The 14,254-nt window shown below is 40.9% G+C and overlaps 1 protein-coding gene across 9 annotated transcripts in view; it reads right to left on the bottom strand.

The window, feature by feature from the left end:
• Positions 1-14,254, bottom strand: part of LOC140421308 (uncharacterized) — an 834,768-nt gene that overhangs the window by 781,790 nt on the left and 38,724 nt on the right. For all 9 annotated transcript variants that reach the window (XM_072505936.1, XM_072505941.1, XM_072505940.1 and 6 more), the window contains exon 4: positions 6,479-6,544. In XM_072505936.1, the coding sequence (XP_072362037.1) occupies positions 6,479-6,544 (66 nt within the window). The remainder of the gene's footprint in view (positions 1-6,478; positions 6,545-14,254) is intronic.

Below are 14,254 nucleotides of genomic sequence, written 5' to 3'. Positions count from 1 at the left end.
CTTTTACCATTGGATAACCTATTCAATTACCATTGGATAACTTACTCCATTACCACTAGATAACCTACTCTACTACCATTAGATAACCTACTCTACTACCATTAGATACCCTACTCTATTACCATTAGCTAACCTACGCTACTACCATTGGAACGTACTCTATTACCATTGGATAGCCTACTCTGTTACCATTGGATAACCTACTCTATTACCGATAGATATTCTACACTATTACCATTAGATAACCTACTCTATTACCATTGGGTAATCTACTCAATTACCATTAGATAACCAATTCTATTACCATTGGACAATCTACTCTATTACCATTAGATAACTTACCCTATTACCATTGGGTAATCTACTCCATTACCGTTAGATAACCTACTCTGTTACCATTGGATAACCTACTCTATTACCATTAGATAACCTACTCTATTGCCATTAGATAACCTACTCTATTACCATTGGATAACCTACTCTATTACCAATAGATAACCTACTCTATTACCATTAGATAACCTACTCTATCACCATTGGATAACCTACTCTTTTACCATTGGATAACCTACTCTCTTACCATTAAATAACCTACACTATTACCATTAGATAACCTACTCTCTTACCATTAGATAACCTACTCTGTTACCATTGGATAACCTATTCTATTACCATTGGATAACTTATTCCATTACCATTGGATAATCTACTCTATTACCATTAGATAACCTACTCTATTACCATTAGATAACCTACTCTATTACCATTGGAAAATCTACTCCATTACCATTCGATAACCTACTCTGTTACCATTGGATAACCTGATCTATTAACATTAGATAACCTACTCTATTACCATTAGATAACCTACTCTATTGCCATTAGATAACCTACTCTATTACCAATTGATAACCTATTCTATTACAATTAGGTAACCTACTCTATTGCCATTAGATAACCTACTCTATTACCAATTGATAACCTACTCTATTCCAATTGGATAATCTACTCTGTTACCATTGGATAACCTACTCTCTTACCATTGGATAACCTATTCTATTACCATTGGAACCTAGTCTATAACCACTAGATAACCTACTCTATTACCATTAGATAACCTACTCTACTACAATTGGATAACCTATTCAATTACCATTGTATAACCTACTCTACTACCATTGGAACCTAGTCTATTACCATTAGTTAACCTACTCTACAACCGTTGGATAACCTACTCTATTACCATTGGATAACCTACTCTATTACAATTAGATAATCAACTCTATTACAATTAGATAACGTACTCTATTACGCTTGGATAGCCTACTCTATTATCATTGGATAACATACTCTATTACCATTGGATAACCTACTCTGTTACCATTGGATAACCTACTCTATTACCGATAGATATTCTACACTATTACCATTAGATAACCTACTCTATTACCATTGGGTAATCTACTCAATTACCATTAGATAACCAATTCTATTACCATTGGACAATCTACTCTATTACCATTAGATAACCTACTCTATTACCATTGGGTAATCTACTCCATTACCGTTAGATAACCTACTCTGTTACCATTGGATAACCTACTCTATTGCCATTAGATAACCTACTCTATTGCCATTAGATAACCTACTCTATTACCATTGGATTACCTACTCTATTACCATTGGATTACCTACTCTATTACCAATAGATAACCTACTCTATTACCATTAGATAACCTACTCTATCACCATTGGATAACATACTCTGTTACCATTGGATAACCTACTCTCTTACCATTAAATAACCTACACTATTACCGTTAGGTAACCTACTCTCTTACCATTAGATAACCTACTCTGTTACCATTGGATAACCTATTCTATTACCATTGGATAACTTATTCCATTACCATTGGATAATCTACTCTATTACCATTAGATAACCTACTCTATTACCATTAGATAACCTACTCTATTACCATTGGAAAATCTACTCCATTACCATTCGATAACCTACTCTGTTACCATTGGATAACCTAATCTATTAACATTAGATAACCAATTCTATTACAATTAGATAACCTACTCTATTGCCATTAGATAACCTACTCTATTACCAATTGATAACCTATTCTATTACAATTGGATAATCTACTCTATTACCATTGGATATCCTACTCTATTACCAATAGATAACCTACTCTATTACCATTGGATAACATACTCTGTTACCATTGGATAACTTAGTCTATTACCATTGGATAACCTACTCTATTACCATTAGATAACCTACTCTATTGCCATTAGATAACCTACTCTATTACCAATTGATAACCTACTCTATTCCAATTGGATAATCTACTCTGTTACCATTGGATAACCTACTCTCTTACCATTGGATAACCTATTCTATTACCATTGGAACCTAGTCTATAACCACTAGATAACCTACTCTATTACCATTAGATAACCTACTCTACTACCATCGGATGACCTATTCAATTACCATTATATAACCTACTCTACTACCATTGGAACCTAGTCTATTACCATTAGTTAACCTACTCTACAACCATTGGATAACCTACTCTATTACCATTGGATAACCTACTCTATTACAATTAGATAATCAACTCTATTACAATTAGATAACGTACTCTATTACGCTTGGATAGCCTACTCTATTATCATTGGATAACATACTCTATTACCATTGGATAACCTACTCTGTTACCATTAGATAAACTACTCTATTACCATCAGATAACCTACTCTATTACCATTGTATAACCTACATTATTACCATTGGATAACCTAGTCTATTACCATTAGATAACCTACTCTATTACCATTGGATAACCTACCCTATTACCATTGGATATCCTACTCTATTACCATTGGATAATCTACTCTATTACAGTTAGATAACCTACTCTATTACCATTGGATAAGCTAATCTATTACCATTGGATAACTTACTCTATTACCATTAGATAACCTAGTCTATTACCATTGGATATCCTACTCTAACCTACTCTATTACCATTGGATAACCTACTCGATTACCATTGGATAACCTACTCTATTACCATTGGATAACCTGCTCTATTACCATTAGATAACCTAGTCTATTACCATTGGATAACCTACTCGATTACCATTGGATAACCTACTTTGTTACCATTAGATAACCTACTCTATTACCATTGGATAACCTACTCTTTTACCATTGGATAACCTACTCTTTTACCATTGGATACGTACTCTATTACCATTGGATAACCTACTCTATTACCAATAGATAACCTACTCTATTACCATTGGATAATCTACTCTATTACCATTAGATAACCTACTCTACTACCATTGGATAACCTACTCGATTACCATTGGATAACCTACTCTATTACCATTGGATACTCTAATCTATTACCATTAGATAACCTACTCTACTACCATTGGATAACCTACTCGATTACCATTGGATAACCTACTCTATTACCATTGGATAATCTACTCTATTACCATTAGATAACCTACTCGAATACCATTGGATAATCTACTCTATTACCATTGGATAACCTACTCGAATACCATTGGATAACCTACTCTATTACCATTAGATAACCAACTCTATTACCATTGGATAACCAACTCTATTACCATTGGATAACCTAGTCTATTACCATTGGATAACCTACTCTATTACCATTGGATAATCTACTCTATTACAGTTAGATAACCTACTCTATTACCATTGGATAAGCTAATCTATTACCATTGGATAACTTACTCTATTACCATTAGATAACCTAGTCTTTTACCATTGGATATCCTACTCTAACCTACTCTATTACCATTGGATAACCTACTCGATTACCATTGGATAACCTACTCTATTACCATTGGATAACCTGCTCTATTGCCATTAGATAACCTAGTCTATTACCATTGGATAACCTACTCGATTACCATTGGATAACCTACTTTGTTACCATTAGATAACCTACTCTATTACCATTGGATAACCTACTCTTTTACCATTGGATAACCTACTGTTTTACCATTGGATAACGTACTCTATTACCATTGGATAACCTACTCTCTTACCAATAGATAACCTACTCTATTACCATTGGATAATCTACTCTATTACCATTAGATAACCTACTCTACTACCATTGGATAACCTACTCGATTACCATTGGATAACCTACTCTATTACCATTGGATACTCTAATCTATTACCATTAGATAACCTACTCTACTACCATTGGATAACCTACTCGATTACCATTGGATAACCTACTCTATTACCATTGGATAATCTACTCTATTACCATTAGGTAACCTACTCGAATACCATTGGATAATCTACTCTATTACCATTGGATAACCTACTCGATTATCATTGGATAACCTACTCTATTACCAATAGATAACCTACTCTATTACCATTGGATAATCTACTCCATTACCAATAGATAACCTACTCTATTACCATTGGATAATCTACTCTATTACCATTAGATAACCTACTCTACTACCATTGGATAACCTACTCGATTGCCATTGGATAACCTACTCTATTACCATTAAATAACCTACTCTACTACCATTTGGATTGTTCAAACACAATCTGCCTTTCACAAATCCACGCTGGGTTTTCCTAATTAACTCAAACCTATCTGAAAGTGATTTTATTTCCCTCATTATTGTCTCATGAAACTTACACATCACTCATGTTAAACCTACTACCCTGTTGTTGCTTGGAACATACATCCTTTCTTAAAAAAGATTGTCACGCTTCGCACTCTCCCTGTGCGTAGGCAAGGTTGGAATATTATGGCAAGCCCTTCAGCTATCTCTACGCAGACTTCCTGTAGCAAGCTACCCGAACCAGGTGACCTATCCAGACGTGGGGACGGCCAGCCTTTCCAATACTGCCCCGTCACTCAATTTTCACCCAATCCATTTCCGCAAACGTGGCCGCACCTACTGATAATTTGTCAACATCCTCTTTTTCAGTCAACACCGATACATAGACATCATTAAATATTCCGAAGAAGAGTCATACGGACTCAAAATGTTAACTCTGTTTCTCTGTCCACAGATGTTGCCAGACATGCTGAGTTTCTCCAGCATTCTCTATTTTTATTGTGGATTTCTTAAATATTCTAGCCATGTCCTATGTTTTTCAGCAAATATCCTGGTCTTTGTCCCGAATAGGCCACCTTACTATCTATGCTGGTCAAAGATTTTTGGGTCCCCTTTTATGGTAAGTGCTATTCTATTCTCATTCTCTCTTCACCAGCGGTATTTTCCTCTTAATTTACCTCTCAACCTATTGTATTTGGCCTTGTGCTCATTTAAATAATTTACCTGTGAGATATCCTACACCCTCTTTCTATTTCTGTATATCCTATTGTCATTCAGAGCTATGGTTCTGGTCTCAATACCTTTTGGCCGTGTTGGAATGTACCGCATCCATACAGGAAATATCTCTTCCTTAAAGTTACCCAATGTTCCAGGACCATTTTCCCATTATAATTGGGTTCAATTTCACCTTGGCTAAATCCCCACTCGTCCCATTGCTCTATTCCAATTTAGAAGTTCTGCTTTAGATTGTTCCTGGCTTTTCTCCATTCCCTGACATTACGATGATCGATCTTACCCCAGTGTTCTCTCACCCCAGCCGATCCAGCAATACATCTTTTCTTGAGAACAGTCAAGGAAATTCTCCCGGACTTACCTCAGAAATGTATCCCCTTCCTTACACTGTCCTCGAACATTATTCCAAACCGTGGCCGGTTTAGCTCAGTTAGCTGTACGGCTGTTTTGTGATGCCAGCAGTGGGGGTACCGTACCGGTTGAGGTTATTCATGCAGGCCCTGCCTTCTCAACCTCAGGTTAAACCACCACCAGTCAGCACTCCCCTCTCAAGGGGAAAAAGCAGCCTATGGTCATCTGGGACTCTGGCGATTTAACTTACTATTCAAATCAATATTTAGGTGATTCAAGGTCACAATTATCATCACTCTATCATTCTATCCAACCTCCCATTTTATTCTTTCACCACAAATCAACCCTCTTTCAAAATTTCTCGGCACGACTTCCAGAATATTCTCCTCAGTCTCCTCTGCCCATCCATCTTTCCTTTCCCCTTCCTTTTCCCCATTTTTCTCCTGCCCTTCCATTGCCCATCCCGTTACCCATTCCCATTTTTGCTTGTGTCAAATCATTCCCTTTGCTTTCTCAGCTTGCTTCACCTAACTCATGCTCCACAACAACAGATCTGTAGTTATCACCAAATTAGAAACAGAGAAAATAGGAGCAGGAGGAGGCCATTCAGCCCTTCGAGGCTGCTCCGCCATTTATTATGGTCATGGCTAATCATCCAACTCAAAAGCCTGACCCCGTCTTTCCCCCCATATCGGACTGCTTCTTGAAGCCCAATGATGTTAAACTGGTTCTTTACCTAATACTGCATGTGTTGGCGTCTTCTCAGTGAGTTTCTTTGCAGGGTGTAGTTCTACGTTTACTTCTGCATGGGTATAAGAAAAACATCATGGTGAACAAAGGCATCTACTTTTATAATAATCTATTAGAACTTACAAATGTTATGTTGATTGCAAATTGCAATGAAATTCCTCTAGATTGGGCTCAGCCCATGGGGGAAACTCGAAGAGGCTTTGGTGAAGTCCTGGTAGTGGAGGGATGAGGCATTTAATTACTCAAATTAAGAGCCTCAATTAGCCCACTGGTGGATGGGCTATCCAACCTCACCCGAGGAAGGAAGGTGTAGGTGGATCTGTTTGTGCGCAATGGTGTGTGTCAAATGGAGCAAGTGCCAAATGAGAATATCTATGTAACAGTCACCATAGAAAGATAGGAGCATGAGGAGGCCCTTCGAGCCTGCTCCACCATTCATTACGATCATGGCTGATCATCAAGCTCAATTGCCTAATCCCGCTTTCCCCCAGCATCCTTTGATCCCTTCGCCCTGAGTGCTATATCTAACTGCTTCTTGAAAACATACAATGTTTTGGCCGCAACTACTTCCTGTGGTAGCGAATTCCACAGCCTCATTACTCTCTGGGCGAAGACATTTCTCCTCATCTCTGTCCTAAATGGTCTACCCCATATCCTCAAGACTGAGACCCCTGGTTCTGGATAGTCCCACCATCGGGAAAATCCTGCCTGCATCTACCCTCTCTAGTCCTGTTAGAATTTTGTAGGTTTCTATGAGACGCCCCTCATTCTTCTGAGCTCCAGCGAGAACAATACTAACTGATGCAAACTCTCCTCATATGTCAGTCCTGCCATCTCAGAACTCAGTCTGGTAAATCTTCGCTGCATTCCCTCCAGAGCAAGAACAAAAACCTGCTCAGATAAGGACACCAAAACTACACACAATATACCAGGTGTGGCCTCACCAAGGCCCCGTATAATTGCAACATGACATCCCTACTCCTGCATGTCCTGGATGTCTCAGAGCGGCTGCAGGACATTTTAAAGGGGGAGGGTGAACAGCCAACTGTCGTGGTGCATATAGGCACCAACAATATCGGTACAAAAAGGGATGAGGTCCGGCATGCTGAATTTAGGGAGTTAGGAGATAAACTAAAAAGTAGGACCTCAAAGGTAGTCATCTCAAGATTGCTACCAGTGCCACGTGCTAGTCAGAGTAGGAATGACAGGATGGACAGAATGAATGCGTGGCTTGAAAGATGGTGCAGGAGGGAGGGATTCAGATTTTTGGGACATTGGAACCGGTTCTGGGAGAGATGGGACCAATATAAGTCGGGCGGTCTATACCTGGGCAGGACTGGAACCAATGTCCTAGTGGGGTTGTTTGCTAGCGATGTTGGGGAGCGTTTAAACTAATGAGGCAGGGGGGAGGGAACCAATGCAGGAAGTCAGAGGGTAGTAAAGAGGGGATAGAAACAAAAGTCAGTCAGGAGAAAAGTGGACGGCAGAGAAACAGAGTGAACTGCCGAGTATGACGGGGGGTGGGAACCACAGCAGTAGGTCAGTGGGAGAAATAACTGAGGGAGAGCTGTAGACAAAGCCAGTGAGATTAAGAGGAAGAGCAGGCAGGGAGTGGTTGGTCAATGCAGCGGGGCTGTTTAGCTGAAGTGCATTAGTTTCAATGCGAGGAGTATTTCAGTTAAGACAGATTAACTTAGAGCTTGGATTAGTACATGGAATTATGTTGTTGCTATTACAGAAACTTGGTTGAAAGAGGGACGGATTGGCAACTAAACATTTCAGGATTTAGATGCTTCAGGCAGGATAGAGAGGGACGCAAAAGGGGTGGGGGAGTTGCATTATTGGTTAAGGAGAATATGACAGCTGTGCTGAGGGACGACACCTTGGACGGTTCAGGCAGCGAGGCAATGTGGGTAGAACTCAGGAACAGGAAGGGTGCTGTCACAATGTTGGGGGTTTACTACAGACCTCCTAACAGCCAGCGGGAGATAGTGGAGCAGATATGCAGACAGATCTTGGTTAGAAGCATAAACAATATGATTGTTGTGGTGGGTGATTTTAACTTTCCCTATATTGACTGGGACACACTTACTGCTAGAGTCATGGATGGAGCAGAATTTGTAAGGAGCGTCCAGGAAGGTTTCTTGAAACAGTATGTAAAGAGCCCAACTCGGGAAGGGGCTATAATAGACCTGGGGCGTCATTCTCCGACCCCCCGCCGGGTCGGAGAATCGCCGGGGGCTGGCGTGAATCCCGCCCACGCTGGTTGCCGAATTTTCCGGGACCGGATATTCGGCGGGGGCGGGAATCGCGCCGCACCAGTTGGCGGGCCCCCCCACTCGATTCTCCGTCCCGGGTGGGCCGAAGTCCCGCCGATAAATTGCCTGTCCCGCCGGCGTGGATTAAACCACCTTTTGAACTGCGGGCAAGGTGGCGTGGGCGGGCTCCGGGGTCCTGGGGGGGGGCGCGGGGCGATCTGGCCCCGGGGGGTGCGCCCACGGTGGCCTGGCCCGCGATCGGGGGCCCACCGATCCGCGGGCGGGCCTGTGCCGTGGGGGCACTCTTTCCCTTCCGCCTCCGCCACGGTCTCCACCATGGCGGAGGCGGAAGAGACTCCCTCCACTGCGCATGCGTGGGAAGCTGTCAGCGGCCGCTGACGCTCCCGCGCATGTGCCGCCCGGGGATGTCATTTCCGCGCCAGCTGGCGGGGCAACAAAGGCCGTTTCCGCCAGCTGGCAGGGTGGAAATTCCTCCGGCGTCGGCCTAGCCCCTCAATGTTGGGGCTCGGCCCCCAAAGATGCGGAGCATTCCGCACATTTGGGGCGGCGCGATGCCCGTCTGATTGGTGCCGTTTTGGGCGCCAGTCGGCGGACATCGCGCCGTTTCCGGAGAATTTCGTCCCTGGTGCTGGGGAATGAGCCCGGCCAGGTCATCGAAGTTTCAGGAGGAGATCATTTTGGGAACAGTGATAATAATTCTGTAAGTTTTAAGCTGCTTATGGAAAAGGACAAGAGTGGGCCTCAGGTGAAGGTGTTAGACTGGGGAAAGGCTAATTACAACAGCATTAGGCAGGATGTGGAGAATGTTGAGTGGACGAGGCTGTTTGAGGGAAAATCAACATCCAGCATTTGGGAGGCTTTCAAATCTCAGTTGATGAGCATTCAGGACCGGCATGTACCTGTGACGATGAAAGATAAGGGTGGCAAGTATAGGGAAACCTGGATAACGAGCGATATTATGAACCTTGTCTAAAAGAAAAAGAAAGCATTTGTAAGGTACAAAAGGCTGAAGAATATAAAGCAACTAGGAAGGAACCTAAGGTAGGAGTTAGGAAGGCTAACAGGTCATAGAACATAGAACAGCACAGCACAGTACAGGCCCTTCGGCCCACCATGTTGTGTTATGGGCCAGGGTTTAGAGAACCCCAAAGTGTATCCTGGAGTTCGCCCGACCCACAACTTTTAATAGATTGTGGTATGGGGAGCACACGGCCCACTCTACACGTGTGGTACAGCAGAAATGGAGAAGTATTTTTTAAAGCAAAACAATGTTTATTCTGTGAACTCTCGTTAACCTTTTTAAAACATACAGTGAACATCTTAGCAACCATTAATTCAAATACAACCCCCAAAGAATACAACACTAAGTAATCCTTTAAGCTCCCCTTTTAACATCCATACGACTTAAAAACAAAACCTTTAACAGAAGCACATCAGGTTAAAGTCACTACTGAAAACATTTATCATTCTGAATTCACCAAATGATCAAGAGATAGTCTTTTCATGGCAGAGAGATCAACTGTACCCCTGCTCTGTCTGGCTTCAGCTACAACACTGAAAACAAAACTAAAACACACCCTGCAGCAAACAGCCGAAAACAAAAGTAAAAAGCTGACAGACAGCCCAGCTCCACCCATTCTCTGACATCACTGCAGTAGTAACCACACATTCCTTAAAGATAATCTCACATGACACCTCCCCCCAAGAAAAAAAAATAAACCATCAACTTCAAGATGGTTTCATTTTTCATCTTTTCACTGTCTATTAAGAAATGCACACAGTAAATATACATTTTCATTTCAAAAAACAACTCACGCAAACAGGTATAATAATACAGTCCATTTTTTTCTCGTTTTTCTTCCTCCAACTGAAATCCTTCTCGATTGACAGTCTCTTTGAACAAGAAGGTCTCTGCATGATCCGTCCATTTCTCTCCGCCTCAGCATTTCTCTTTAAAGTCAGATACTTTATTTCAATCTGATCACAGAGTCCCTTGCAATTCTCCAACACAGGAGCATTGGTTATCACAAATTTCAGGCAGTCAAATGCCGCTGTCCACTGAAGTTTTTGACGTTTCTTCAGCAAGTCCATCAGTGGAGCAATCACGCTAGAAAACGTTTGCGCAAATGTTCGATCAAATCCACTCATGCCAAGAAATCACATTATTTCCCTTTGTCTCGAGGGTATTGAAAACTCCTCAATAACTGTTGGTTTCACATCCCGTGTGACCATTTGACCCTGTCCAATTGTATGGCCAAGGAAAGTGACTTGGGCTTTTCCAAATTCATTTTTGGCTAGGTTTATCACCAAACCCGCCTCCAGAAGTCGATCGAATAACTCCATCAGATGTTTCAAATGTTCTGTCCATGTCTGGCTGAAAATTACCAGATCGTCGATGTGTACCGCACAATTCGGTAATCCTGAAACAACTTTGTTAGTTAACCGTTGAAATGTGGCTGGGGCGTTTTTCATGCCAAATGGCATAACTTGGAATTGGTATATACCATCTGGAGTCACAAAAGCTGAAATCTCCTTCGCCTTTTCAGATAAAGGTACCTGCCAGTAACCTTTAAGTAAATCCAGTTTGGAAATAAAAACTGATTGCCCCACTTTCTCAATGCAATCCTCCAAACATGGGATAGGATAAGAGTCCGTCCTTGTAACTGCATTAACCTTTCTATAGACCACACACAATCGTTGGGTACCGTCTGGTTTAGGTACCATCACAATGGGTGAGCTCCATTGGCTCACTCTCCTTGTTAACCTGTGCCAATTTTAAAGGGTTAAGTCTGTATGGATGTTGTTTGATTGGAACAGCAATTCCCACATCTACATCATTTATAGCCATCTTAGTACTTCCCAATTTATCTCCACAAATATGCCCATGTGATATCAATAACTCATTCAGGTCAGTCTGTTTTTAATCTGGAAGGTAACTCAACAATTTATCCCAATTTTTAAGAACATCCTCGTTTTCCAATTTAATTTGAGGTATGTCAAATTCACATTTTATTTCTATATCTTTTTGTTGTAACTCCGCCAATTGTCCTGAACTAAAAATATCTGCCTCATCCTCCACCTGTTCTTTTTCAACCATCTGATCAAAAATTGTTTCTGATAATTGCACTTCACCTTTATCTTCACTCTCTGATTTCTCCTCTTGTCTTAACTTGTGACATTGCAACCTTGTTTCTACACAATCCAGAAAAATCCCAGGATATTCGTCCTTCAACACTTCAGTTGTCTGATTTTCCACTGGTTTATCCACCACAGTAGGCATCACTCCCACCTGCGATCCAGCTATATCATTACCCAAGATAAACTGTTTTCCTAGACAAGATAGTTTCTCTATTACTCCTACTACCACGCCACCACTCTTCACTGGATTTTCCAACCTTACCTTATATAATTGAACACTACTCCTCTCACCCCGAATTCCACATATTACCATCTTTTCTGGCAATATTCTTCCCAGACTACATAACTTCTCGTCTCTTACCATTAAAGATTGACTAGCTCCCGTATCTCTTAAAATTGTGACTTCTTTACCTACTCCTCCAGATACACATGAGTAAACTTTACCCACACAAGTAAATTCTTTAAAGACATCTGGCACCTTCTTATCAATCACCTCTTGATCAGGCTGCACAATCTTTTGCACCTCCTTCGCTTCACTTGGGCTTTCCTTTACCACTTTAACAAACTCCACTGTCTTATCCTGTTTTACCACATGAGCTTTCCCAGTGCTTTTCTTCAACCACCAACACTGTGACTTTACATGGCCTAGTTTATTGCAGTGAAAACATTTGAAACTTTTCATGTCTCTTCCACCCACCTGGATTTCTTTTTTAATCTGAGGTACACTCTCCTGATTATCTCCCATCAGATCACCTTTACCTTTACCACTTGAGTATTTCTCATGTCCCCGGTTTCTGGCCCACACATGCTGAAACTGATGTCGGAAACTAAGCTTTGATTTATGAACTAATTCATAATCATCTGCCATTTCTGCTGCTAATCTCACAGTTTTAACCCTCTGCTCTTCCACATGAGTGCTCACTACATCAGGAATTGAACTTTTAAACTCCTCTAAAAGTATAATTTCTCTGAGAGCTTCAGACGGTTGGTCTATTTTCAAAGCCCTTATCCACCTATCAAAATTACTCTGTTTGATCCTTTCAAACTCCATGTATGTTTGACCAGGTTCTTTCCTTAAATTTCTAAACGTTTGTCTGTATGCTTCAGGCACCAGTTCATATGCACCTAAAATGGATTTTTTCACCTCCTCATACGTCCCAGATACCTCCTCCGGTAGTGATGCAAACACTTCACCAGCCCTACCTACCAGCTTTGCTTGAATCAGTAACACCCACATGTCCTGTGGCCATTTCATTTGTTTAGCTACCTTCTCAAATGAAACGAAAAAGGCTTCTACCTCCTTCTCGTCAAACCTTGGCAATGCTTGGACATATTTAAATAGATTCCCACCAAGCCTTCGACTTTGACCCTCTTTCTCACTATTCTCATCACTATCATCCAACTGTACGTTTCCCTTTACGTCTGTCAATTTTAACTGACTGTCATGTTTCACGGCCATTTTCTGGAGTTCAAACTCTGTCTCTTTATCTTTTTCCCTGATCTGTATCTCCCTTTCTCTCTCTTTTCGTTGTGCTAGGGCTATTCTTTCTGTTTTCCTTTCTTCGCTCTCTTTTTCCTCTCTCTCTCTTTTTTTTCCCTCTCTCTCTCTTTCGTATTCAAGCTGCTTTAATTCTTTTTCATGTTCCATTTGTTTAATTTGTAATTGAATTTTTGCCATTTCCAATGAGTCAAACTGTATCTCAGGCAACTTTAAATGCTTAGCCACTGCCATAATTACCTCATTTTTTGCATTTTGTCAGGTAATGTTAACTGCAATGTTTTTGCCAAATCTAACGGTCTGCTTTTAGTCTCTGTCCGTAAGGTACTGCGTGTGACCGTCTCCACCCCCAAAAACTTCAGAGCCTCTGAAAGAGCCAATGTCCACAACACACTCCCTACTTAAACTGAAATACCACACCTGAAAAGCAACCACATTATGCTCACCCCTCACTGTCTTTAAATTCACTAAGCCAATCCAATAGATAGACTTTTATCCCCGTCGAGCCCCCAATTTGTTATGGCCCAGGGTTTAGAGAACCCCAAAGTGTATTATGGAGTTCACCTGACCCACAACTTTTAATAGATTGTGATATGGGGAGCACACGGCCCACTCTACAGGTGTGGTACAGCAGAAATGGAAAAGTATTTTTTAAAGCAAAACAATGTTTATTCTATGAACTCAAGTTAACCTTTTTAAAACATACAGTGAACATCTTAGCAACCATTAATTCAAATACAACCCCCAAAGAATACAACATTAAGTAATCCTTTAAGCTTTCCTTTTAACATCCATAAGACTTAAACCACCTTTTACCAGAAGCACATCAGGTTAAAGTCACTACTGT

Source organism: Scyliorhinus torazame, chromosome 5 (assembly GCF_047496885.1).
Source record: "Scyliorhinus torazame isolate Kashiwa2021f chromosome 5, sScyTor2.1, whole genome shotgun sequence".
Lineage (NCBI taxonomy): Eukaryota > Metazoa > Chordata > Chondrichthyes > Carcharhiniformes > Scyliorhinidae > Scyliorhinus > Scyliorhinus torazame.
Note: the sequence above shows the minus strand (reverse complement) of the source record. Positions and strands in the feature narration are given on the sequence as shown.